Source organism: Silene latifolia, chromosome 11 (assembly GCF_048544455.1).
Source record: "Silene latifolia isolate original U9 population chromosome 11, ASM4854445v1, whole genome shotgun sequence".
In the NCBI taxonomy this organism is placed as follows: domain Eukaryota; kingdom Viridiplantae; phylum Streptophyta; class Magnoliopsida; order Caryophyllales; family Caryophyllaceae; genus Silene; species Silene latifolia.
Window position 1 is genome coordinate 198,544,779 of NC_133536.1, and position 26,603 is coordinate 198,571,381.

Below are 26,603 nucleotides of genomic sequence, written 5' to 3' on the forward strand. Positions count from 1 at the left end.
GTTAATATTAAAATTGCGGAATTTTGATTTTAAATTCTGGACAGCTTCTAAATAAAGCATCATTTTTGAGTCTTTTGCAGTATATATTCCATTTACTTGGTTTGAAATAAGGAGGGAATCAGTACGTACCTTTAGGTTTTGCACACCAAGGTCAATACATACCTTTAATCCAGCTATTAAGGCTTCATATTCTGCCTCATTGTTGGTAGCTTCAAATGCACAGCTTATAGCTTGTACTATCTTATCCCCCTGTGGCGATTTTAGTACTACCCCCAGGCCTGTGCCCCTCATGTTGGCTGCACCATCGACAAATAGGGTCCATTCTAGGTCTGTTTGGTCGTTGGTCAGTTTATTTACTTCTTTTATTAGGTCGGGTTCTAGGGTCGGACTAAAATCAGCCACAAAGTCTGCTAGTGCTTGTGACTTAATTGTTGTCCTTGGTTCAAATGTTATGTTGTATGTGCTTAGCTTTGATGACCATTTGCACATTCGTCCGGACAATTCTGGCTTCCTAAGTACGGACTTGATAGGAAGATTGGTTCTGACTATTATAGGGTGGCTTTCAAAGTATGGTCTTAATTTTGTGCAACTCATAATTAAAGCTAAAACATATTTTTCAAGCAGCAGGCCATACCGATCTCTGCATCCAAAGAGAATTTTACTTACGTAATAGACAGGGTGTTGTTGTCCGTCTGCTTCTTTGACCAAGACCGCACCGACAAAGAAGCTGTGGATCGATGTATACTTGTCGGGGTTCATCTTTGACTGGTTTAGCCAGCAAGGGAGGAGAGGATAGGTATGTTTTCAGGTCCTCAAAGGCAGCCTGATGATCAGGGGTGGTCCACTGAAAGTCTTTGTTCTTCCTTAGCAGATTATAGAATGATTTGCACCTCTCTGACGATCTTGAAATGAACCTGTTCAGAGCCGCTATTCTTCCAGTCGACTTTTGTATGTCTTTGACTGTCTTTGGTGGTGCTAGCTCCAGGATAGCTTTGATCTGTTCAGGGCTGGCTTCTATTCCTCTTTTTGTCACCATATAGCCCAAGAATTTGCCTGCTGAGACTCCAAAATGGCATTTTTGTGGATTGAGCTTCATATTGAATTTCTCCAAAGATTTGGAAGGCTACTTCCGGGTCTTTGACGTGGTCTTCGGCCTTTTTGACTTGACTACCATGTCATCTATGTAGACTTCCATGGTATCTCCTATTTGGTCTTTGAACATCATGTTGACTAACCTTTGATAGGTTGCACCGCATTCTTTAATCCAAAGGGCATAGCAAAGATAACAAGATATTCCTCTTTCGGTGATGAAAGTCAGTACTTTCCGATCTGCAGGGTGCATCTTTATTTGGTTGAATCCACTGGAGGCATCCATGAATGTTAAAATCTCGTGGCTGCAGCAGGCATCCACCATTGCATCGATGTGTGGCAGGGGGAATGGATCTTTGGGGCAGGCCTTGTTTAGGTCGGTGTAGTCTACACATACTCTCCATTTGCCGTTTTTCTTTTGGACGACTACTACATTTGCAAGCCGTCGTCGGGTACATTACTTCCCCGATCATTCCCATGTGCAGTAGCTTGTTAACTTCTTGGTTGATGATTTCATGCCTCTCTGCAGCAAATTTTCTTCTCTTTTGCTGTACAGGCTTAAATGATTTATCAATATTTAGCTTATGGGTTATAATATTAGCATCTATACCAGTCATATCAAAATGTGACCAAGCAAAACAGACATTTTAGTTTTGAGAAAGGCGACCGGATCGGGTCCGACCGAGTCCGTGCATCTGACCCTACAAGTACCTTCCTGTCAGGGAATTCTGGGTCCAAAATGACCTCTCCTGTTTCCATCTGTGATTGTGCAATATATTCTTCCCTGACAGGTGACTTTAATTGCTATGCAAGGGACTTACCTAACTTTGAGGGTTTCAAAGCCTGGGTGTAGCATTCCTGAGCCGTCCTTTGTTCTCCCCTGATGGTGGTTATCCCCCATTCGGTTGGTATTTTCACACATTGATGGTATGTTGATGGGATTGCTTTGATGTTGTGGATCCATGGTCTGCCCAGGATTACGTTATATGAAGATAGACAATCCATTACCCCGAATCTTTCATATGAAGCCACGCCTTCCACATAGGTTGGCAGGCTAATTTCTCCCAGGGTGTTCTTCGTTTCTCCGTTGAACCCAACCAGGACGTTGGATTTCTTGATGATCTTTCCTTCATCTATCTTCATAGCTTTGAGGACGTCAAGCATCACCAAACTGATTGAACTGCCTCCGTCTATCAGGATTCTTGATACCTTAGCTGTGCCAATTTGCATGGTAATTACCAAGTCATCATGGTGTAGATCTGATATTCCCTGCAAGTCTGAGTCATCAAAAGTAATAGCAGGAAATGACTTAGGTCTAAGAGGGGGCTGAAGTCTAGACTCCCTGGATATTCTTTTGGCAGCCGAGCTGGTCAGACCACAGATTTATGATCCTCCATTTATGAACTTGACTTCATAGATGGGGGGGAGGAGGAGGAGGATCTCTGCCGCTCCCTGAATCTCTCTTGTTTTGTCCTTCATCTTTGTTCTTTGGCTGCTGGATTAAGTCCTTCAGATAGCCTTTCTTTAGGAGGTATGCCACTTGTTTCCTGAGTTGGATGCATTCTTTTGTGGTGTGCCCGATGTCCTGATGAAAGTCACACCATCTCGTTGGATCTTTCCTGGGGTTGTCGGATTTTTTAGGCTATTTGACCGTATCTCCCAAGCTTTCCAGGCGTTTCATTAACCCTGCAGTATTTATAGAGAAGTTATATTCAGGAATAGTTGGTAGGGTAGAAAAGTTACCTTTGTGTTCTTGTGTCATGTTGACTTCAGATCGTTCAGGCCTGGAATAGGGTGCTGATCTGGTATTGCCTCCTTTCTGGTAGGAGCTTTTCCTGTTAGTGTGTCCATAGCCTTGCTTTCCTCCGGATGAGTTTGTCCTGAAGTTGAGATCTTCCTCCAATCTGACATGCTCTAAGGCGATGGATTGAACAGCGGCAAAGGTTGGGCATGCTTTCTTGGTTAAGTGTGCATAGATGTCACTGTCAAGCAGGACTCCTTGCACAAGGCTTCTACTGCTGTTTCTTCGTCACACCTGGGAATGGCTACCTTCTCTTTGACAAATCTTGCCAGGAATTCTTTGAGAAATTTTTCAGGAAGTTGTTTTACCCTGAACAGGTTACTGGGTCTCTTGGCCATGTCTCTACTGCTTGCGAATTGTTGATTGAAGGCATTGATCAATTCTGCAAAATTCTTGATACCTCCATTTGGGAGATTAATGAACCATTGTAATGCTGCTCCGGTTAGGGTTGTACCAAAGCCTTTACACATGCAGACCTGCCTGAGTTCACTGGGTATTGAGGCAGCCAACATCTTCTGTTTGAATATGGCAACGTGATTTTGTGAATCAGAGGTCCCATCATAAGTTCTCATGGATGGGACGGTAAATTTCTTGGGGAGATCAATCTTTGCAATTTCATCTGCAAAGGGTGAATCTGCAAAGCTATCAACTTCTACTTCACCACGAGTGTCCGGCACTCCGTATATTTTCTATTTTGTTGTGGAGTTTTTGGATTTCTGAAGCATAGCCATCATTATTCTTTGCTTGATTTTGTTCGTTTCATCATTGGAAATGATTTGGGTACCGGATAATGTATCCTTCTACGGAGTTCCAAAATTGGAAAAGTCAATATTTTTGATAATGGATGAGAATGGGGTTCCTGGTTCGAATCTGGTCTTGGAGCCTGAAGCCTGATTTTCCAATTTTTTCCTCAGGCTAGACTCAGATTCTTTCACCCTCGATTTTTACCTTACGCTTGGTGCCTTCTCTTGAATTGTCTCCAATTCTTTGATCTTGGCCAGGGCAGCCGCTAATTGTTGTTCTGAGGTGAGTTCCACCATTTTTGTATGTGAATATTAAATGGAGAATGGTAAAAGGATTTTTTTTTTTGATTAAAGAACTAGATGCCCCACGCTGGGCGCCAATTGTTTTAGCAGGATTTTCCCTGAATAGGATCCGGCTTGAATAATTAGGGTATCTAGTTCAATAGGTATAGAATAACAATATAAATAATAAGAAAGAGTTATATATAAGAATGTTGCCCGTATTACTCTGGAAAGCTAAGTAATAATTTGTGTATATCACTGAATATTCAAGAAGGGATGAGAATTAAAGTGTGAATAACCAATAAATAATGAATCGTCTTACAAAGTGTCAGATTACAATATTTATAGTTCTAAAAATACTAACGTTGTATTGATCTCAACGTCCTTCTCTATTGTCGGAGTTGTTACCGGATTAATAGGGCACATTCCCTATTAATCCGGTTGACTCGTTCTCCTCTAACTATTCTTTAACTTAATTCCTTTTTGCACGTCTTGATTCATGGAGATGTTATAGTCTTATAGTTTAGACTTGGTCTTCCTTGAGAATAGGACATGAGCATTTATCTTCATATAACCGTTTTGCTGCTCTTTAGCTTAATCCAGTCTGCTTAGGTGTGCTGCCAGGCTATTTCGTGCTTACCATCAGGCTTTTCTTCTGGGATTTAGTAGCCTACTTATCCTGTAATACTCTTCATCTACCGAATAGTGGTTAGATTTGTCCGGTCTCTGGTTGTCTCAATCAGCCTAGTAAGGTCAGGCCAAGTTAGAGTCAGACCAGGCTAAAGTGGGCCTAACAAAAGTATTATAAGTTGTGAAATTTATAGCTGAGAGAAAATAATAAAGAATAAATGATGAATAAAGAATAGATAAAGTAATGAGAGTTGTTGATTTTTTAGGAGAGAGAAATTAATAAAAGATGAATGAAACTTACCAAAAAAGGAAAGAGGGAAGATAATCAAACTTGTGTGAAAAAGGAAAGAGGGAAGATAATAGGAAATTGGATATGTAGGGGTTTTTTTTATCAAAAGTTACTAATATGATGTTTAAATAAATATAATAAAATAAAAAATATTCGATGTTTTTTATAACCAACTTCGATGTACACTTTTCACTATTGCAAATCAAAAGTTTATTGTCTCGCTTAATCGTGACCCTGGAAATCAAAAAAAAAAAAAAAAAAAAAGTTGTTCATGACTCATGAGTGAAATTGGGCTTGAAAGATAGGTGCTAACTTAAGATACAGATTTATCATACCTTCTGTTCTTGTCATATATTAGAACTATACAACACTATAATTTTAAATTAATTATGCCTTTTGTTTTGAAATTTAATTAATAATATTTTTGTAAAAAATAAAATGTAAAGCGTTCGTACTTGCGCCCGCAAAAGTAAAATGCGTAGTCGTACCTCTTTACATAAGTGGGGATCAGTAAGATATTTAATATCAATCCGCTTCGTATTTAGGACATAACAAATGTGCCCACCACTTTCTTCTAGGTACCTATTTACCCGCCTCATCATGTAGCGATTTCTCGTTTACCCGCCGATTAGATGTTACATTGCATTCCTATGCCTTGAAGGATCAATTTACTTCGCTTTTTAAAACATAAAATTAAAGCATAATTCTGCCGTATACAATTTTATTGTGTTTATGCTATAAGGTTTTGAAAAAAAAACAATGAATTATAATTAATTTATGTAAAAGAATTTATATAGAGTTGTACATTTAAAAATGATAATATTAAATTTAACTATTACATTTTGTGTAAAGGAAAATTTATAAATGGATACAAAACAATTTCCATTGAAACAAAAAAGACTCGACAATATACAACTCCCTATTAGACAACTCAAATTTGAGGAGTTGTCAATACTTAATAGTGGACCTGACAAATCGGTCTTTAGGATCGGGTCATTTTCGAGCCAACAACTTATCGGGTCACCTTCGAGTCGGGTCAATCTTGGTCGATTGGGTCATTTTGGGTCATGGTTTTGGCATAATTAAGTCATTTCGAGTCATGACTTTGACATAATTAAGTCATTTCGGTCAATCGGGTCATTCTGCTTCACTCTCAAGTCGGGTAACTTCGGGTCTTTAGACACTTTCGATTGACTTCAAATCATTTTCGGGTCCCGGGTCAGCCTTATCGGATCGACCAATCTTTAACCGTCTACTCCGTAGTCGGTAGCATCAAATCAGAGAAAATCACCCAGCCCATTATACCTGGTCTACAATACAAATTGCAATCAATACCTATCTCATTACCCAAACAATCTATTATAAATTTTCTCGTTTTTAGAACTCAACTATTACTAATCAATTAATAAATTATACAACCAGTTGTATAGAAAAAAATCGAGCTTTAGAATTATTTAATTGAGCTTATACCCTTATTCTCAAACCCTTATTCTCTCTTTCGTCTCTAGCCGCGCGCTCCTTTATTTCACTAATACTCCCTCCTAGTCGCTATAATGTTCCCTCTTTCCTGAAACGGATTATTCAGATAATGTTCCCCTTTCCTTTTTTAGTAACTTTTTCATCTATACAATTACCATTCTATCCTTACTTCTTTCTTATATTTACACTTTATACCTACACTTTATTTCCTAACCCAAACACTAACCCACCTTATTAACCCACCCAATTAACACTAATACTAACCCATTAACTAATCCAGCCCATTTATCCCTAACCCTAATTGTACCCGCCATATTTAAGGCCCTAATCACCTAAACCCTAATCTCACCCTCTCTCTCTTCCGCCACTCTCTTCCGCCACTCTCTTTTCCCTTTCTCTATCTACTTCTCTGTCAATCTCCATTAAAATCCTTCGTTTCTCATCTTTTATCCTCCCTTCTGATCTACAATTAAAATCGTCTCTCAATAATTCAATATGTCAATGGATTTTTATCTAAATCGCCATAAATTTGAATTTTTTTTCAACTGTGCTCCAGATCTGAGGTATGTTGATGATGATTTTGATGACGGTCCTTGTTTGTTCAACAACTCCGTTGATGTTGTTGAGATTGATGATGATTGTGGGGGTCAGAAGAGGAAGACTGAGTTTGAGAAAGGGTGGGAAGTGATGGCATCCTTTATGAGTGTTGATGTTGAGAGAAGGATGAAGATTTTGAGGGAAAGGCGTGAAAGCCCGGAGTACCGTCGTTTGGTTTTGACTCAGATGGCGAAAATTGATCCTATGTTTGCCATTGAAAGTGAGGATGACGAGGGTGTGAAGGGAGATGAAGTCATGCATGAGGATTTTGTTGATGTTGGTGGTTACAGTCAACCCATTTTCGACTCTTGTGATATTGTTCCTGACACCTATGGGGAACTTGATACGTTTGTCCCTGATTCTCAGTTTTCGAGTATGTTTCTGCCTGATTTGGAAGGCGAATACGATGGGAGGTCTAATTTTATCACTCATTCTTCTCCTGATTTATTATTTTTATCTTTTAAATTTGGTTTAATGGACTAATGATGTTAATAAACTGTTATGGATTAGATTAACTCCTTTTTTTCGATGCTCAATGATAATTTGAGAGCTAAATGATGACAATCCATGCATTACGCCACCATAAAAAATTGTGATGCACGCTACGCATGGATTGTGATCTGTGGTTATCTTAACTTAAAACTCAATGATGTTGAAGTTTTACTGCCATAGCACATTTGCCATTTAACTACTTCAGTTTACATCAACTGCCCAAAAGGATTTAAAAACTTGTGCAAAGTTCAAAAGGGTACATAAATTGCATGTCTGCATACATCTGTTTTTCTGCTCTACATGCTTGTACTCTGATTGCATTCAGTTTGTTGTCTTCAAAAAGTTGACTTGCCTGATTCTGATTTATCATTCCTTGTTGTTTACTCTGAATGCATTCATCTGCCTATCTTCAAAAAGCTGAGTATTTTGTCCTTCAGTCTATCATTCTTGGTTCTGCACTAATGTTCCCTTCATTTACAGTAATGTTACCAACAACTTCAGTTTGGCCTGTTGGGTCATTACTGCAACCTGCATGCTCTGTTAGTTCCAAATCATTTTCTGCACTATTAATTTCATCTACCAGTTCACTTATACTACTTGCATGACCAAGATTTGTTACATATTGTATGCAATTTTTCACCAGTTCTGTGTTAGCAGTTAGATATTCAGGTAATAAATCTTGTGCTGCTAGTTTTGATTTGTGCATATGAGGTATAGGATAGTCAATCCCACCTTTGAGTTGCATTATCTCTATCATACATGCCTGCAAAGTAATGAACACATAGTTAAGTTTAATTGCTTCTAACTGTTCATAAGCTTGCATAACATTGTCAACAAGTTGCTGGAGTGTGTTTGCTTTTTCCTTTTGCTGAAGTGCCTAAATGGCTCTGAAAAACCCCAAATCAAGAACATTTAAGTCTGGAGAATTTGGAGGCTGACAAGTTAGTTGAATGTTCCACCCATCTTCATTAGCATGCCTTCTAAAATCCTCATCCATGTTAGTTATATGGGGTCTTGCATTATCTTGCTGTATCAGAACATTCTTACTAGTATTATCCTGCCATTTAGCCTTAATAGCAGGCAGCACATTAGAAATCAACATTTCTTTTGTTACTTTCTTAGTTATTGACTCTATATTCTTTGTTTCTAATGTGCCTGCAGTTCTGTTTTTTGATTTTCCCTTAGCTGGTACCTCCATTACAAATGGCCATATACCAATTTTGCCATCACAAATTACTTCTTTATTTTCACCATATTTAGGTCTTGATACCGCACACATAAACATAACCTTAGTTATGAATCTTTTTGATTGGGTACATCTAAAAGGTCTCCTTTCTTTTTTTCCTACATAAAACCTTTGACTTGGTTTTGTAATAAAAAACCATTTTTCATCTATGTGAATCACATTACTTTGATCCTTGAAAATAAACTGTTTTGTGTGTTTATCATAATGAAGGTGTGAAAGACAATAAATTAATCGTTCAAGTTTGTTCTTATCTGATAAAAGAGGCTTGATTGCATTTGTATGTGAATCTATGAGATCTGCCTTGACCCATCTGCTGACTGTTGATTGACTAACACCCATCCCTTTGCTTACTCCTTTCTGAGTTGTCCTCTTTAGTAACTCAATGCTCTCTAATTTTTTCGTGTCAAACACCTTTCTTTTTGGCATTTGTCTTCCTTTGAGCTTGCTATTTACACTGATCCCATGCCCTGCTGCATGTTGCATCTTAGCCTGTTTCCAAAGTTTGGTAACTGTTTTTCTGCATACGCCAAACTGTGCTGCAACTTCATTCATTGCCCCATGTTTTAGTTTTCCATCATTGGTTTTTTCTAGTAAAAGATGACAGATTTTTTCTCTTTCCAAGTTATCTAGATTTGGTTTTTTCATTTTTTGCAGTCTTTATTGAGAATTTAGTGACAATGTTTTTGTTAGAAAGGATTGTTTTGGCTCTACACAAATAAATGAGGCAAAATGATCTCAGCCTCTCCAATTATATACCCATGAACTTTGCACACTGTTTTAGACTAAATTTGGGCGCAAAACTGAAATGTTTGTGATATTTGGCTCCTAATTTGAATTTGGTGCCAAATTTTCATATGTGAGGCAACTTGCTTTGATGGATTAAGACTTTGACACTTTGGTTTTTGGTTCAAGGACAACCTAATTGCCTGCCAAGATAGGAGAAATCCATACTGATTACTGAAGTCCTCTAATCACCTACTTCTCGTCTTTTTTTTTAAAAAAAAAAAAAATTCTGTATTTTGTTTAGTAATCAGGTACTAATCATGTGTAATTTGATTTTATTAATACTGTACGTAGTATTATTGGTAAACGGAGGCATGTCTCCGTATGTAATGGTTGTTAAACAACCAAGTTTTGTACTATAATTAGTTATAATCAGTTGTTAGTCTTAATATAGATAAGACGGTTTAGCAATTTAATTAAGCATGTGCAGTTTTGTGTTAACCTTTTGGAGGGAACAATTACCAAAGATCATTACATTATTTAACTACTAACTATTCTTCTCTCTCTCTCCTACCAATAAACCCTACCTTTGTCCTTTATTCTTTTATATTCACTTTTCTTAAGTATCGTGCCATTACCAAAGGGGAACATTATGACGACTGGGAGGGAGTATATCAAATACGGACATCACGTTAAAGCTCATGGTTTGTCCTTGTCGCCAACAGTGCTTGGTGCAATCCTCCTCGACCTGATGCCAAATTAGTCATACAAATTTTTTTTGTAATTGCATGAGGTTACTTGTTATACATGGTCCAAATGGCTTTTTTTTTCTTTAAAAAAATTTGAAATCAACAAAGTGTGACCTTTTTTTTTTCATTTTGTATATTATTTGAAATTAACAAATAATACCAAACACAAATACCACTACTGGGACACAGTCACAGAACATACTACAACTCAATATATTTCAAACCCTGCTGAAGCTCCTAGAAAATCAGAAAGACCTAGACAAATTTCAAGCAGATTGAAGGAATATCATTGTTCAGTCAAACTACCCTTTAAACCCACAGCATTTGCTTCCATGGTTTTCCAAGAAAAGTTACTGAATGAACTTTCCATGTTTGATCCCGAGTATGTTAGCACTCTAAGTCATGTGTTCCAAGAGCATGAACCTGGTTCATTCTTTGAAGCAGAGAAACATGCCAGATGGGTTATGGTAATAGGTAAAGAACTGGCAGCACTTGAAGCCAATAATACTTGGGAATTGACCTATTTACCTGCAAATAAGAAAGCAATAGGATCAAATTAGGTTTATAATTAAAATCAAGCACAAAGCTGATGGGAGCATTGAAAGATTCAAGGCAAGGCTTGTGGCCAAGGGATACAATCAGGAAAGACAAAGACTATAAACACACTTTCTCCCCTGTGGGTAAGTTTGCTACAGTAAGGACATTATTAGCTCTTGCTGCTATTAAAGGTTGGCCATTGCATCAACTAGACATAAACAATGCATTTTTGCATGGATATATTGATGAGAAGGTTTATATGACGCCTCCACGAGGGCAGGGGCGGATCCAGCCCATTGGCTATATGGGCTGGAGCCCAACCTGTTTTTTGAGAAAAAAATTATTAATAAGCAAACATTGTAATTAATAAACAAAATTATGCTCTTGGCTTAGTGGCAAAGTATTGTGATTTCCAACACAGTAATTATTTTAACCATTTTTACTTGTTGGAATTTGTGTTTTTTTGGGTTTTATACTTTATAAACTCGTAGTTTTATAAGATACGGAATTTTTTCTGTGTACTTTTATTGCCTGTCATGATCTTTTATTAATCTCCTTTTTTTATGAAGGGCTTATTATCTAAAAATTTCGTCGGAACATATAACTTTAAGAATTTATCGGCAGAATAATAAGAAGAATAGTTATATGTAAGCTTTATAATCTCGTAGTTTCTATAAGATACGGAATTTTTTTCGTGTACTTTTATTTTCTGTCACGATCTTTTATTACTCTCCTTTGTTTATGAAGGGCTTATTATCTAAAAATTTCGTCGAAACTTATAACTTTAAGAATTTATCGGAAGAATAATAAGAAGAATAGTTATAGTTATACGTAAGCTTAATTAGCATATAGGTACTTGGGTACTATAATGTCCATAAAGTGTCAAAAATCATAATTTAAAATTATTGGCTCGAATATGAAGAAAATGAAGCATAATAATTTTAAACCCTCTTTAAATAGCGTCTCGAAATAAAAAAAATTTATGAGTAAGCAAAATTTCTAGCCCACCGTACATTTGATTCCTGGATCTGCCCCTGCACGAGGGTATACAAAGGTTGTTGAGGGCCAAGTATGTAAATTGAAGAGATCTTTGTATTGCCTCAAACAAGCCAGCAGACAATGGAACATTCAGTGACTAAGCAAGCTTAGGTTTTATACAATCAAAGCATGACTACTCCTTGTTAATTACCAAGAAGAATGAGCAATCAAGGAGTTTTCTTGTCATCTTGGTTTATGTAGTTGATTTGATCATCACAGGAGACAATGAAGATGAAATAAAGGAGGTGAAGAGAAGTTTAGACAGGACCTTCACTATAAAGGATATAGGACTAATGAGATACTTTCTAGGTTTAGAGGTGGCAAGAAATTATACAGGAATTTTATTAAACCAGAGAAAGTACATCACTGATATAATTAAAGATCTGAAAATGGAGAATTGCTCACCTACTTCATTTCCTTTGCCAAGAGGACTGAAGTTGTCCACAGATCAAGGTGAACTTTTGCCTGATCCAGAAAAATATAGAAGGTTATTTGAGAGACGTACTCTTATATTTGTACCTTACAAGACTTGATATCTCTTGCATTTATCTCAGTTCTTGACCCAACCCAGAGTTCCACATCTACAGGTAGCCTTACATGTAGTAAGGTACCTAAAACCATCTGCAAATGCAGGACTTTTCTACTCAGCTAATAGCACTTTGAATTTATCAGCATTTTCTGATGCTGACTAGGGGCAATGTGCCTTCAGCTGTAGATCCTTGTCAGGATACTGTGTACTTCTTGGGGACTCCTAAGTATCTTGGAAAACAAAAAAAACAAAAAATAGTGAGCAAATGTTCAACAGAAGCTGAATATAGGTGTATGTCCTATATAGCAAGTGAGGTGGTTTGGATGGAAATATTGTTAAGGGATTTAAATCTTGAAGTACCTACACCTATCAGATTTTATTGTGATAATAAGGCAGCAGAACATATTGCCATCAATCTTGTGTTCCATGAGAGAACAAAGCATTTGGGCATAGATTGTCATTATTTCAGGGAAAGGATATAAGGACTTCTTACACCTGAGCATGTGAGGTCCAGTATGCAGGTTGCAGACCTAATGACTAAGCCTCTTGGAGGACAACAACATGCTTACTTATCAGAAAGTCTAGGTTTACAATTTCTTGGTGGTTGCAGCTTGAAGGGGGTGTGTGGAAATAATAAAGACACTCAAGCTGCCAATCATGAATGAGCACACGGATTGCTGACTTGGCAACATAGTTAGTTAGTATTTGTGTTAGTTTAGAATCATCTGTATATAAGCATTCATTCTATTGCAGTACTAACTTAACAGAATTATAAACACAAAATATCTTCAATAATATACTGCATTTTATTTACCTCTGTTTTCTTCCTTTCCAAGCTTTATGAGCTCAACAGTGGAGGTTGATCACTAGTTAATTTCACAAACATGTGTAGCTTTTAATTATAATTATAATTATTTAGATCATGTATAGTATGATTGTTAATAAGGAATAGAAATATAATTAGTTGGTCGAGTATAATGGGTGCCGCACTACACCCGCCTCCATTGGGGAATGTATGGGTAGAGCATTCGGAATGAGTGCCTTGACTATTCCCTTGGAATTTCTATTCGAAAGGGAACGGGTACAAATATTCCACCCATGATGGGTGATAGGATGGGGCTAATATCCACCTACGCATCAAAGATGTTTCAAGTTTACGTGAGTTAAGAAAATATTTGTAATTAATGATTTTTAATTAACTTATGGGACGAGTGATTCGCTTACATTCAAAGTTCGATATGAAATAACGCAGGAGTATAAGCACATTAATGATTGAATTACAAATGCTTGGGTTAAGATATGAGAAACGTCTTCACCGATTATTATACCAATTATATATTAATTTGGTCTGAATGTTAGGAGTATTATAAATGTTGAATCTCAATTCAACATTGTATTTGATTTTTATGTGTAAAATGGTGTACATTTATACTATAATATTGAATAATTTTATAATTATAAATTTCAAATGACTTTATATATTTTCTATACACAGGGGCGTCTTAAAACAAATGGAGGCCCGGTGCACCGAGAAAAAATGAGACCCCAAATACGAATGCACAAGGGTATTATACTTCGATTTTTGTATTGAATTTAATCAAAAAGGCTTATAAATTCGGTGTCCAAAATCGGAGGCCCGGTTCCTCCGCCCGTGGTTGCACGTGGTGTTAGACGCCCCTGTCTATACATGTCCCTACAATTTTACACTAGTCCTAAGTTAGTGTGGATTATATATGGGAACTTCTTTCAAATTCCGCATATGCCTTATCTCCATCGGTACATTCCAATACCGTCAATATACTCGAATAAATACACTAATACATATACTCCGAACTTTAATATAGTAAGACCGACCCTTTAATTTTTATTTTTATTTTTAAGCAAAGGCGGTAAGAAACCAGTAGACCACTACAAGAAACTAAGAAGTCGCATAATTTCGGACGAAATACCGAAAAACAAAAGTAGTGAAGAGTCAAGGACGAGAACACCTAAGAGGGGGAGGGGGTGAATTAGGTGTCCAATTAAAATTTTTAAGCTTGAATTAAGCTTCTTTGAAATCTAGGACAATAGACTAAACTGATATGGACAATACGTTAAATGATATAGGTGTTTATACTTAGAACTATTTGAGTTAGAAGTATATACACACGAATTCAGCTCAGTATATGTCACAGTAAAGTCGACTGTTGCACAGACCAGAAAAGTATGAATGAAAGAGTATTTTTTGTTCAACTTAACAATGAAGATATTAAGTGAATACTTTTTAAGTTAAATACTCTTAGCAATGAAAATCTTAAGTGAATCTCTTTTAAGTTGAAAACTTGAGATACTTAATCGTTTTAAGTTCACAAGATTGAATCAACAAAGTGTCCGAGACACGATATTGAACACGTGACACGGCATGTTGCGAGATAAACAATATATAAATAAGGAGAACAAACGTAAAAGTAAATGAACAAACAAGACGATGTTTAAAAAATTGGTTCAGCCTCTACTCCGAGGCCTACGTCCAACCGTTATTTTATTGCTTGTTTAGAAATTTACTCAAACAACTAAACCCCTTACAATTAAAATAACTCGCCAACCTACTCCGGTTGCATTTACTTGAAGCTACTCCGCTTCAAGACTTTCACTTGCTCAAAGCTACTCCGCTTTAAGACTTAAGTTCTGTCTCACAGGTTTACAGAGTCTTTGAATCTCAATCGTTCACTTAATGAACATGGAGATCACAATTAAGACCTAAACACGAGAATCATGGAACAAGCTCATTATGTCACAGTGCAGCGAACTGTACATGGAGATTTACAACCCTTTTGAAAAACGTTTGAAGACTTTTAAAATAGAAAATAATTTTGCAAATAAGTTGAAGAACAAGAGCTGATGTTTTGCAAAGTGTTTTAACAATTAATGCTCATAAAAGTCTTGGGTAATAAATGATGCAAAGACACCCTATTTATAGTGGATTTGATCATCTAAGTAGTACAACTTAGGTTAATTAAATCCAATATTAAAATAGATAGCCTTTGAGTGATTGTAAGTGTTAGGCTATAGGCTTGGAGCACAAGTCATTGATCAAAATCAGAAAACTCTTCCCAAAACACTCAACATGTGACATTTTACCAAAATGGCAAAAAGCATTTCTAGCTTTAAAACTTTGACAAGTTCAACTTACCATTTTAGTAAAAGGTAAATGCACAAATCTAGAGGATTAATCAATGTGGATTTATGACTTAAAATTTCAGATTTAAAACTTCAACACATTTGACAAGTGACAACTTACCACAAATGGAAGAGTGCTTTAGTACTTGACTAAATCAACTTTCCATTCATGTAAAATTAGATGCACAACTTTAGAGGAGTCACATGTGAGTTTTGCAAATTGATTTTTTCAGATTTGTTTTCAAACTGGGATAATTCAAATGTAAAATCTTTTAGAATATGAAATTTGTAAAGATTTTGATACTTAAATATTTCGAATAAAAGTCCCTCCATACGGTAGTATCAGAAACCACAGTGCAGTGCACTGTTGCATGGTTTTGCAGCCACTTGACGTAAATGAGAATGTTACACTTACTCTTACATTTTTCGACTTAATGCTAGGATCATATCATTGTCTTGACTTCTTGTTGACTTCATCTTGATCATGTTAAGTCGTCTTCGAGAGCCAATTTGATTGCTTCAATCACTAAGCATTTATAATCGTTTACAACATTTGACTAAGGCTAAGGGATTTCTTATCATAACTTTATCTTGATCATTCTTGAATCATCTTTGGAAATTCATTGAATGCTTCAAAACTAAACATTATAACTAAGAAGCAAACAATTAAATAACAATGAAACTTGGCATCATCAATCAAGTGTGTTCTAACAAATTCCCCCTTTGATGATGGCAAATTTTAATAATGTGTGAAGTTCCCCCTTAACCTATGGTTAGCCGATCTTTAAGCATTCAACATAAAACATACAAGACATGATCAAGGCATGAAAGAGTCAATATACTTAGTCTAAGTAGAACATCTAACCAAGGTCGCAAGACATATTACGGTGAACGCAAGCCTAAGAGTTAAGGGGTCACACATAAGACATAATTGAACTACTTCCCCCTCTTGACATCATCAAGGGAGGACAAAACATAGTGACGAACACAGTTTGACATAGTTTAACAACAAACAAGGCAAGGTTCAACAAATAAAATAAGTACGGTTTGCAAAAGAATGTGGAAAACATTAAGCAAAAATGGGTTATGTTGATGGAGAACAGGGTTAGAAATGGAGTTAAGCAAGGCATCATCAATTTTCTTGGAGCTTTTCCCCTCAAAGTTTGAATAAGTACCAAAAATTCTTCATTTCAAGTTCGAATTTTCTCACTAACCAATTGAGTAATGGCTACAAGAATCTTACCCAAGTTTCAAGGATTAGGAAAAGAGTTGGTGATGAATGATTGCGGATTAGGTATAGATGCAACATTCACCTTGACAGCGGCATAAATCTTCTTCTTCCATTTTTTTTTTTTTTGGAAAACGCTTGGTGACAATGAGCTTATCATGTTAGTTTTTTTCCAAGTCATCATTAAGGATTTCAAAGATTTTCTCATTTGTAGCATGTGGTAAGGGCAATGGGTCAAGACTATTATTAAACATACTATCTTCATTCAAATTACCAACATCTTCATAAATTTCATCTTCATTTTCAACCCCAATATTCTGGTCATCTTCCTCAATTAGAGTTGTGGTTTCTTTCGTGTCACAGTGACACATGCTGTGGCATCAGCTTTGGGAGGAGAAATAACCTTGGATTTCTTAGAGGAAATGGGTAATTCGACATATGAGCTTCCCAACATTTCATTTGTGGCAGCGGATTTAATGGGAGAAGGCATTTGTTTCTTTGAATTTTCTCTTTTCTTTGGGTCATAAGTATCTTGAAGATTTTGAAGTCTCGGTCGTATGAGGGTTTTGGAGGCTGTTTTTTTTGAAGTGTTGATTCGGACGGTTTTAGTGACATGAGAGAGGTAGAGAGGTTTGATTTTTGAATGTGGGTTGAGTGGTTCAATGCAATAACAATTCAAATGCAAGTATAATTATTCATATTTTTCGAACCTTATTTTTGTATGAAGTAAACTAATTAACAATTAGGGTAATCACATGTATGTCCTCATCTTTAGTCAATCATTAAGGAAAATAAAATAATATTACTCACATATCACCCAATAAACCAATTTCCAACCGAAGTTTTACGAATTGTTCTCTTTCAAACGGTTTTGTAAAAATGTCCGCTAATTGATTTTCCGTTCTACAAAAACTAAGACAAATATTCCTTTGTAAAACTTGATCATGTAAACACCATGTCTTATGTCGATATGTTAAGTTTTAGAATGTTGTATTGGATTCTTTGAGGTATTAATTGCACTAGTGTTGTCACAAAATATAGGGGTAGTCTCGAAAATAAGGCCATAATCATGCAATTGTTGACGTACCCAAAGAATTTGTGCACAACATAGAGCGGCACTCACATATTCACTTTCGGCCGTGGACAATGCAACAGTGTTTTGCTTCTTAGAAGCCCATGAAATGAGACACGGCCCTAGGAAAGTAGCAATGCCCGAAGTGCTTTTCCTATCCAATGTATCACCGGCATAGTCCGCATCCGAAAAACCTACATGATCAAGTTCGTAGTGAGTTGGGTACCAAAGATATAGCCTTTGTGTTCCAATCAAATACCTAAAAATCCGTTTGACGGCTTTGAAATGAGATTCTTTAGGATTTGGTTGGAAACGGGCACAAGCACACACACTAAATTGTATGTCGGGTCGACTAGCGGTTAAGTAAAGTAAGGAACCGATCATACCTCGATACATGATTTCACTAACACTCTTACCATTTTCGTCTTTGTCAGGATTGATGTTAGAAATCATTGGTGTAGCGAGAGGTTTAACATTAGTCAACTCAAACATACTTAGCATTTCCTTCAAACACTTTTGTTGATGAATCATTGTACCTTTCTCACTTTGTTTGATTTGAAGACCAAGGAAAAATCCAAGTTCTCTCATCATGGTCATCAAAATCAGAAGTTATTAGATCCAAAAAAGTATTTAAAAAGGACGCCATTTGTTGCACTAAAAATAATGTCATTGACATATCCTTGCACAAGCAACAATTCCTCGCACTGTGACTTGATAAATAATGTCTTTTCAACCAAACCACGTAAACAACATTTTCCAAATAAGAACTTTGAAAGCTTATCATATCAGGCTCATGAGCCTGTTTTAAACCATAAAGTGTTTTATTAAGTTTTAAAACGTGGTTAGGGAACTCATTATTTATAAAGCCCGGTGATTGTTCGACAAAAATCTCTTCTTCAAGATATCCATTTAGGAAATCAGTTTTTACATTCATTTGAAAAAGGTTTTGTCAACATGAGATGCAAAAGCTATAAGCATACGTATGGCTTCAAGCCTAGCTAGCGGTGCAAAGGTTTTATCATAATCGAATCCCTCTTATTGGTTAAAACTTTGCACCACTAGTTTAGCTTTGTTCCATACGATTTCGCTAAAATCAGCAAGCTTATTGCGAAAGACCAATGTTGTACCAATTACATTACACTGGCCTAGGGGTAAGATGTCATACCTCATTCCTTTGATTTAATTCCTCTTTCATGGTTGTCACCCAGTATGCAACAGTGAGTGCTACTGTGACATTGACAAGTTCAATTTGAGAGAGGAATGCATTGAAGGCACAAAAGTTTTGGAGTGAGGATTTGGTTTTCATTCCAAAATTTAGATTACTGGTTAGATTTGAGAGAGGGTGAGCTTTGGTGTTTCCATTTTTCCTTTTTCGAATAAGTGGGTTTGAGGAATCGGTTTGTTCTTGTGTAACAGTCGAGGTGACTGTTGCATGGGGATTATTTGAAGGGGATGATTGTGATTCGTTCATTATTTGGTTGGGCTGTTCTTCACCATCCACATTCCCCCTGGATGAGCTAGTATCTTCTTGTGTTGGAGGACGATTAGTTCCCCCTGAATTTTGGATATCATCCTCAGGCAACAGTGGCTCCAACTGTTGCTCAGCCTCTTCCACCACTTGATCCATATCTTAACAAATCATCCCAATCTCGAAATCATCATCTTAATCTTCTTCAACCTGTTCATAAGACACAAAAAGGACTAGATTCATCAAATATGAAATGAATGTTTTCTTCCATTTTAATGGTTCTTTTATTGTGCACTTTATAGGCCATGTTATGATCCGAATATCCAATAAAGACGACCTCGTCACTATGAACATCGAACTTATCCAAGTTGTCTTTCCCAATTTTTGAACAAAGTATTTGCAGCCAAAACATCTTAAGAGGGAATATTGGGATTTCTTCTTTTCAACAAATCGTAGGGAGTTTTATTAAGAATTTTACGTATCATAACATGGTTATAAATTAAGCATAAAAGTGTTGATGGCTAAAAAATAACTACTTTGGCAACTTACTACTTAGAAGCATGGTCCTAACCATATTCTCAAGATACGGTTCATACGTTTAACAAACTCATTTTGTTGAGGTGTTTTACGTTGGAAAACTTATGACTAACACCATGTTCATCACAATGGGTTTCAAATGATGAATTCTTAAATTTCGTTCCATGGTCGGGTAAAAAAAAATCAAATTTATTTTACACACTTTTCAACCAAATAAGAAATTCATCAAATGATCCATCTTTAAAGATAAAGTAAGTAGCCAAACATATCATAAAATTTCATCAACACACATGCACAAGAACCGACTTCTACCTCTACTTTTAATATACATTGCTCCACACAAGTCTATACAGAAGAGTTTTAGAGGTTTTAGAAGTACAAGAAAAATAATTTTTGGATTTAAGGAGCATCTTACTTGTTTTACTCTAGCACAATCATCATACATCTCTTTAAAATTGAATTTTAATGTTAGGAATGTCATCAATAAGGTCAAGCTTTCTAAGGGTGTTCAATGTTGTAACATTTACATGATCTAATTATTTATGCCAAAGCCACGAGTCATTCTTTAAGACACACATACAAAACATGATTGGACCGGACAATGAACAAAAATTAGTCAAGTAAACATCATTAGCATGTTTTCCTTCAAGAACAAGTTCCCTTGTTTTTGCATCAAGAATTCTACATTCACTAACAAGAAATTCAACAACATTATCATTATCACACAAAAAAGAGACACTAAGAAGATTGTGCTTCAAACCTTTGACAAGCAACACTTTGTCGACACGTTGTGACGATGACTTACCAACTTTTCAATACCAACAATTTCACCTCTTTTTGTTATGGTCAAACATCATGGTGCCACCTTTGTAGGCTTCTAGTGAGAGAGATTGGCTTTCACTTCCGTCCACAATCAAAGTACCAATTGCTGCTGCCTCTCACTAATGCCTTTAACAAATCAAACATTTAGTTTAGGAACCCAAATTAATTTGGGTCCCTTCTTGTGAATCATGTCCTTTACCAAGTCTTTTCGGATCCACACTTGCTTGACAACCTTAATGTTTCTTTTAATGCCATTCATTCTCTTTGTACAACCATTAAATACATGACCAGTCTTGCCACAATAATTGCAAATAACATATTCAGGAAATCCAACATGTTTTCTTCTTCGGAAATATGTTTTGCTTGGTTCTTGGTTTTCGAATGCAACAAAGGTGCATGTTATCACAGCATTTGAAAACGAGTCCAAAGATTCTTTTCACTTTGTTGTGACTGACTCGTAGAAAACTTTAAAACAGTTTGACTTCCTTCCTTTTTCTTGTAAAACTCTTTTGCATCATTTAACTCTTTGTTTAAAATCTCAATTTTGGCAAGATAGTCAAGATTTAATGTTTGCACATTTTCAAAGGCGCTCTTAGCATGACTTGTTTCATTGTGTAGCATTTCTGCTAATTTTTCAAGTTCCTTAAGATGACTTTTACAAGAGGTTAGGTCAATTAAAAGTGAGTCTCTTTCTTGTGTTAACATAGAAACATGTTTGGTTAAAGACTCGTTTTCCTTTTCAGCATCATATGTCACAGTGGGTGTCTCTGTGACATTCAAATGCAGTTGACCTTATTTACAAGAATCAGATTTTGCCTTTTCAGTTTCCTTACTTGTTTCTCAAGACAAGGTGAAATGTTATCAAGCTCCTTTAGACACTCTCTTAGACCAACATTTTCCTCGGCTATGTTTTCAATTTCAATTTGCATAGCTTCAAGTTTATTGTTTTGGACACGACATTTATCAATGAATTTATCTAAGAGTAAACATACTTTGCTTTTGGAGAAGGATCGAACCTTTGTCTTGAGATTATTTACTTCATCTTCGAAGTCAGAATCAGAATCATCGGGATGAGCCATAAGACATTTGAATGTTTCTCTTTTTGGAGACCTAAGGGCATCATTATTAAGACGAGTAGTAAGACACAACTTGGCATCCAATTCTTCCTCAAGGATCTCGTCCTCATCGGAATCGGACATTCCCCAAACAGCACACATTACTTTATTCTTGTATTCCTTCTTAGCCAAGTCACATTTTTCTTTAGATTTGATGTTACCCCACTTTGGACATTCATTCATTTGGTGACCTTTTTCGTCACATTTAATGCAACCAACAATGGAAATAGATCTCTTCTTTGAAAAATGTTTCTTACTAGAATTGTTGTTAAACCTTTTAGGATTATGACCATTAACAATATCCGCAATATTTCTAGTGAACATTGCAAACTCATCGTTTCCATCATCTTCCTCATTAATTGAGGATGATTTGAAAGCAAGCCCTGATCTTACTTTAGAGCTTTCACCAAAACGCTTCATGAGAGTTAACTCATGAGCCATAAGTGAGCCCATTAGTTCATTGAGGGTTAAAGTGGATAAGTTTTTGGCCTCCTCAATAGCCGTAACCTTCGGTTGCCAAGTTTCTGTTAAACTTCGAAGGATTTTACGGACCATATCCTCGGATTCAAGATTTCTACCAAGACTCTTAAGGTCATTAACAATACTAGAAAAGCGAGAGGAAAGACTATTAATTGACTCATCTTTCATCATATTGAACATCTCATATTGTTGCATGAGAAGGTCAATACGATGCTTTTTCAGTTGAGACGTCCCCTCATAAGCAAGGCTTAAGGTGTCCCAAATTTCTTTGGCCGAGGTACATCCGGAAATCCGGTTTACTTCTTGCTCGCCAATGCCATATTGAAGAATGGACATGGCTTTTGAGTTTTTCTCGACCTTTCTATAATCAGCCTCGACATACTTATCCTCACTTTTTGGGGCAGTAGTACCATTAGCACTAGTAACCGTGGTAGCAAGGGGCCCTTTTTGGATTATCAACCAACACTCATAATCTGTACTCTTAACATAGTGTTCCATGCGATTTTTCCACCATGAATAGTTATCCCCAATGAAGATAGGATGCTTAGTATGTTTCCCGTCCATGACTCTAGGATCAACTTTTTGGTAATTAACCAATATCAAGAGCACGAGGCTCTGATACCAATTGAAGAGTCAAGGACGAGAACACCTAAGAGGGGGAGGGGGTGAATTAGGTGTCCAATTAAATTTTTTAAGCTTGAATTAAGCTTCTTTGAAATCTAGGACAATAGACTAAACTGATATGGACAATACGTTAAATGATATAGGTGTTTATACTTAGAACTATTTGAGTTAGAAGTATATACACACGAATTCAAATTAAGATATATGTCACAAGAAAGTCGATCCTGACGACAGAAAAAGTATGAATGAAAGAGTATTTTTTGTTCAACTTAACAATGAAGATATTAAGTGAATACTTTTTAAGTTAAATACTCTTAGCAATGAAAATCTTAAGTGAATCTCTTTTAAGTTGAAAACTTGAGATACTTAATCGTTTTAAGTTCACAAGATTGAATCAACCAAATAGTCCGAGACACGAGATTGAACACTGTGACACGATGATTGCGAGATAAACAATATATAAATAAGGAGAACAAACGTAAAAGTAAATGAACAAACAAGACGATGTTTAAAAAATTGGTTCAGCCTCTACTCCGAGGCCTACGTCCAACCGTTATTTTATTGCTTGTTTAGAAATTTACTCAAACAACTAAACCCCTTACAATTAAAATAACTCGCCAACCTACTCCGGTTGCATTTACTTGAAGCTACTCCGCTTCAAGACTTTCACTTGCTCAAAGCTACTCCGCTTTAAGACTTAAGTTCTGTCTCACAGGTTTACAGAGTCTTTGAATCTCAATCGTTCACTTAATGAACATGGAGATCACAATTAAGACCTAAACACGAGAATCATGGAACAAGCTCATTATGTCACAGTGCAGCGAACTGTACATGGAGATTTACAACCCTTTTGAAAAACGTTTGAAGACTTTTAAAATAGAAAATAATTTTGCAAATAAGTTGAAGAACAAGAGCTGATGTTTTGCAAAGTGTTTTAACAATTAATGCTCATAAAAGTCTTGGGTAATAAATGATGCAAAGGCACCCTATTTATAGTGGATTTGATCATCTAAGTAGTACAACTTAGGTTAATTAAATCCAATATTAAATAGATAGCCTTTGAGTGATTGTAAGTGTTAGGCTATAGGCTTGGAGCACAAGTCATTGATCAAAATCAGAAAACTCTTCCCAAAACACTCAACATGTGACATTTTACCAAAATGGCAAAAAGCATTTCTAGCTTTAAAACTTTGACAAGTTCAACTTACCATTTTAGTAAAAGGTAAATGCACAAATCTAGAGGATTAATCAATGTGGATTTATGACTTAAAATTTCAGATTTAAAACTTCAACACATTTGACAAGTGACAACTTACCACAAATGGAAGAGTGCTTTAGTACTTGACTAAATCAACTTTCCATTTATGTAAAAGTAGATGCACAACTTTAGAGGAGTCACATGTGAGTTTTGCAAATTGATTTTTTCAGATTTGTTTTCAAACTGGGATAATTCAAATGTAAAATCTTTGAGAATATGAAATTTGTAAAGATTTTGACACTTAAACATTTCGAATAAAAGTCCCTCCATACGGTAGTATCAGAAACCACAGTGCAGTGCACTGTTGCATGGTTTTGCAGCCACTTGACGTAAATGAGAATGTTACACTTACTCTTACATTTTTCGACTTAATGCTAGGATCATATCATTGTCTTGACTTCTTGTTGACTTCATCTTGATCATGTTAAGTCGTCTTTGAGAGTCAATTTGATTGCTTCAATCACTAAACATTTATAATCGTTTACAACATTTGACTAAGGCTAAGGGATTTCTTATCATAACTTTATCTTGATCATTCTTGAATCATCTTTGGAAATTCATTGAGTGCTTCAAAACTAAACATTATAACTAAGAAGCAAACAATTAAATAACAATGAAACTTGGCATCATCAATCAAGTGTGTTCTAACAAGTAGCAAGATACCTTTATAGTATGGATACCAAGACATCTACTACTCCGTATTAGAATTTAGAAATAGGTAATGATATATCACAACTCAAATTTTTTATTTCCAAATTTTGATTTCTGATAGAGTATATTTAATTCAAGTTTATGTCGGAAAACAGAAACCTGAAGTGCACAACTTCTACAATTACCACAACAGGTTTACCCCCTTATATCGTCTTTAAATTTCAAACTAAGTACTTCGATTTTTAATTGTTTCTAGTATATGGCTTCCGATTTCTCGATGTTGCCTCTTGATCTTCTTGGTGTCATTGCATTAAAGATTGAAAACTTCGAAGATTATATTAAGTTTTCTGTTGTATGTCGTTCCTGGAATAGTGCTTCATCTTCAGTAAAGCATCAATGGAAGGCTAAACCAATTGTACCATGGCTATTACTTGCTGAAAACAATCAGAATAATCCCGATTGTGTTCGCAAGATTTTTAATCTTTCTAATAACAAGTGTTACAATTTGAACCTTCCGGAGACTTTTGGAGCAAGGTGTTGGGGTTCGTCTTATGGCTGGATTGCAATGATTGAACTTTGATGTTCAATTGTTTAATCCAATTATTAAGGCACAAATTCCTTTCCCTTCTCTAAAACCTTTGTATGATGGTGATGAGTTTGATAAGAATGGTGAAAGTCATCAGCATTGGTTTTTGCGTTGTTTTGCGGAGAGGCTCATTGTGCTTAAAGTACCTCAAAATAATAATTACGAGTTTGTTGTTCTGGTAGTTTATGAGTATTACGATAGCCTAGTTTTCGCTAGGCAAGGTGATCAATCGTGGACACCTGTCTTTGTCAAATCAAAACATCAAATGCTTGATGTTGTCGGAATGGGTGATGAAGTATTTACTTTATATAGAGACGGATCAATTTTGTGTTGGAATGTCGAGGAATTCAACGCTCTTGAGCTTATTAAACCAGCAGACTATTCACCATGTGGCCATGAATTTCTCGTGGAATTTAACACATGGGGTGTAAACCACACATATTTTGTAGGATCAGGTAGCGATCTCCTCGCGGTGCTAAGATATAGGCAAGGATTCAGTAATGAGGATGATACTGATTACGATGATGAGGATGATGCTGATCACGATAATCAAGTTGATACTAATTACGATGATGAGGATGAGGATGATGCGGATGATGCTGATCTCGATAATAAGGGTGATTCTGATTATGTTTGCAGGACAAAAGATTTCAAGGTGTATAGATTTAAATTTGAAGACGAAAGTTGGGAGGAAATTGAAGATTTAGGGGAAGTGGCATTGGTCGTAGGTGGTAATTCTTCCATGTGCGTCGCTGTAACACATGCCAACGGATTGCAACGTAATTGCATATATTTCACTGATGATTTAGATTTGTATTGGCGATCATCAGTAAGAAGGCCGGGTGGACATCATATGGGTGTCTTTGACGTCAAGAGTCACAAAATACGGCGATTTTACGAAAGTGATGATATGTACTCATCCTTTTCCCCGCCAATCCTGTTTATTCCCCAATTTTAAATTATTGGTAGTTCTTTGATCTAATTAATTCTCGTCAAATTTTCGCCAAAAAAAAAATATTATTTGTAATTCCGGACATGCAATATAATTCTTGCGGCAATAATGTATGCAAGCCGTGATTTTTAAAACTTTGAACTTTTACATAGGAAATCAAGCAATTCTGTTAGTGTAAATATGTAAATATTTATATCGTATTATATTATCGTATTATATTTCGCCTTGTAAATTAGGTAACGTATATTGACAATCTATATATATACATAAAAGAGAGTTTTTTCGAGCGATTCTAGAGCGTCCACATCATCAAAAATTAATTTAGGAAAGTTTCATAAATAATATTTTCCACATAAAAAATAAAGTGGAGAATCTTTTAATTATTATAATATCTATATTTCCTATTTTATATTCATGAGAAGTTTCT

General features: G+C 36.0%; 3 protein-coding genes across 3 annotated transcripts; 1 reads left to right on the forward strand and 2 right to left on the reverse strand.

The window, feature by feature from the left end:
* Window positions 1-7,835: 7,835 nt before the first annotated feature.
* LOC141614629 (uncharacterized) lies at window positions 7,836-9,293 on the reverse strand. The gene is made up of 2 exons (XM_074433375.1): window positions 8,313-9,293; window positions 7,836-8,165 (listed from the first exon to the last, which is right to left on the reverse strand). The coding sequence occupies exons 1-2, from the start codon at window positions 9,291-9,293 to the stop codon at window positions 7,836-7,838; spliced, it is 1,311 nt and encodes a 436-aa protein (XP_074289476.1).
* An 11,993-nt stretch (window positions 9,294-21,286) lies between these two features.
* On the reverse strand, window positions 21,287-22,669 carry LOC141614630 (uncharacterized). The gene is made up of 2 exons (XM_074433376.1): window positions 22,335-22,669; window positions 21,287-22,229 (listed from the first exon to the last, which is right to left on the reverse strand). The coding sequence occupies exons 1-2, from the start codon at window positions 22,667-22,669 to the stop codon at window positions 21,287-21,289; spliced, it is 1,278 nt and encodes a 425-aa protein (XP_074289477.1).
* A 2,228-nt stretch (window positions 22,670-24,897) lies between these two features.
* LOC141614631 (F-box protein SKIP23-like) lies at window positions 24,898-26,182 on the forward strand. The gene is made up of 2 exons (XM_074433378.1): window positions 24,898-25,101; window positions 25,247-26,182. Exons 1-2 carry the CDS (start codon window positions 24,898-24,900, stop codon window positions 26,180-26,182), a joined length of 1,140 nt encoding a protein of 379 aa, XP_074289479.1.
* Window positions 26,183-26,603: the final 421 nt, after the last annotated feature.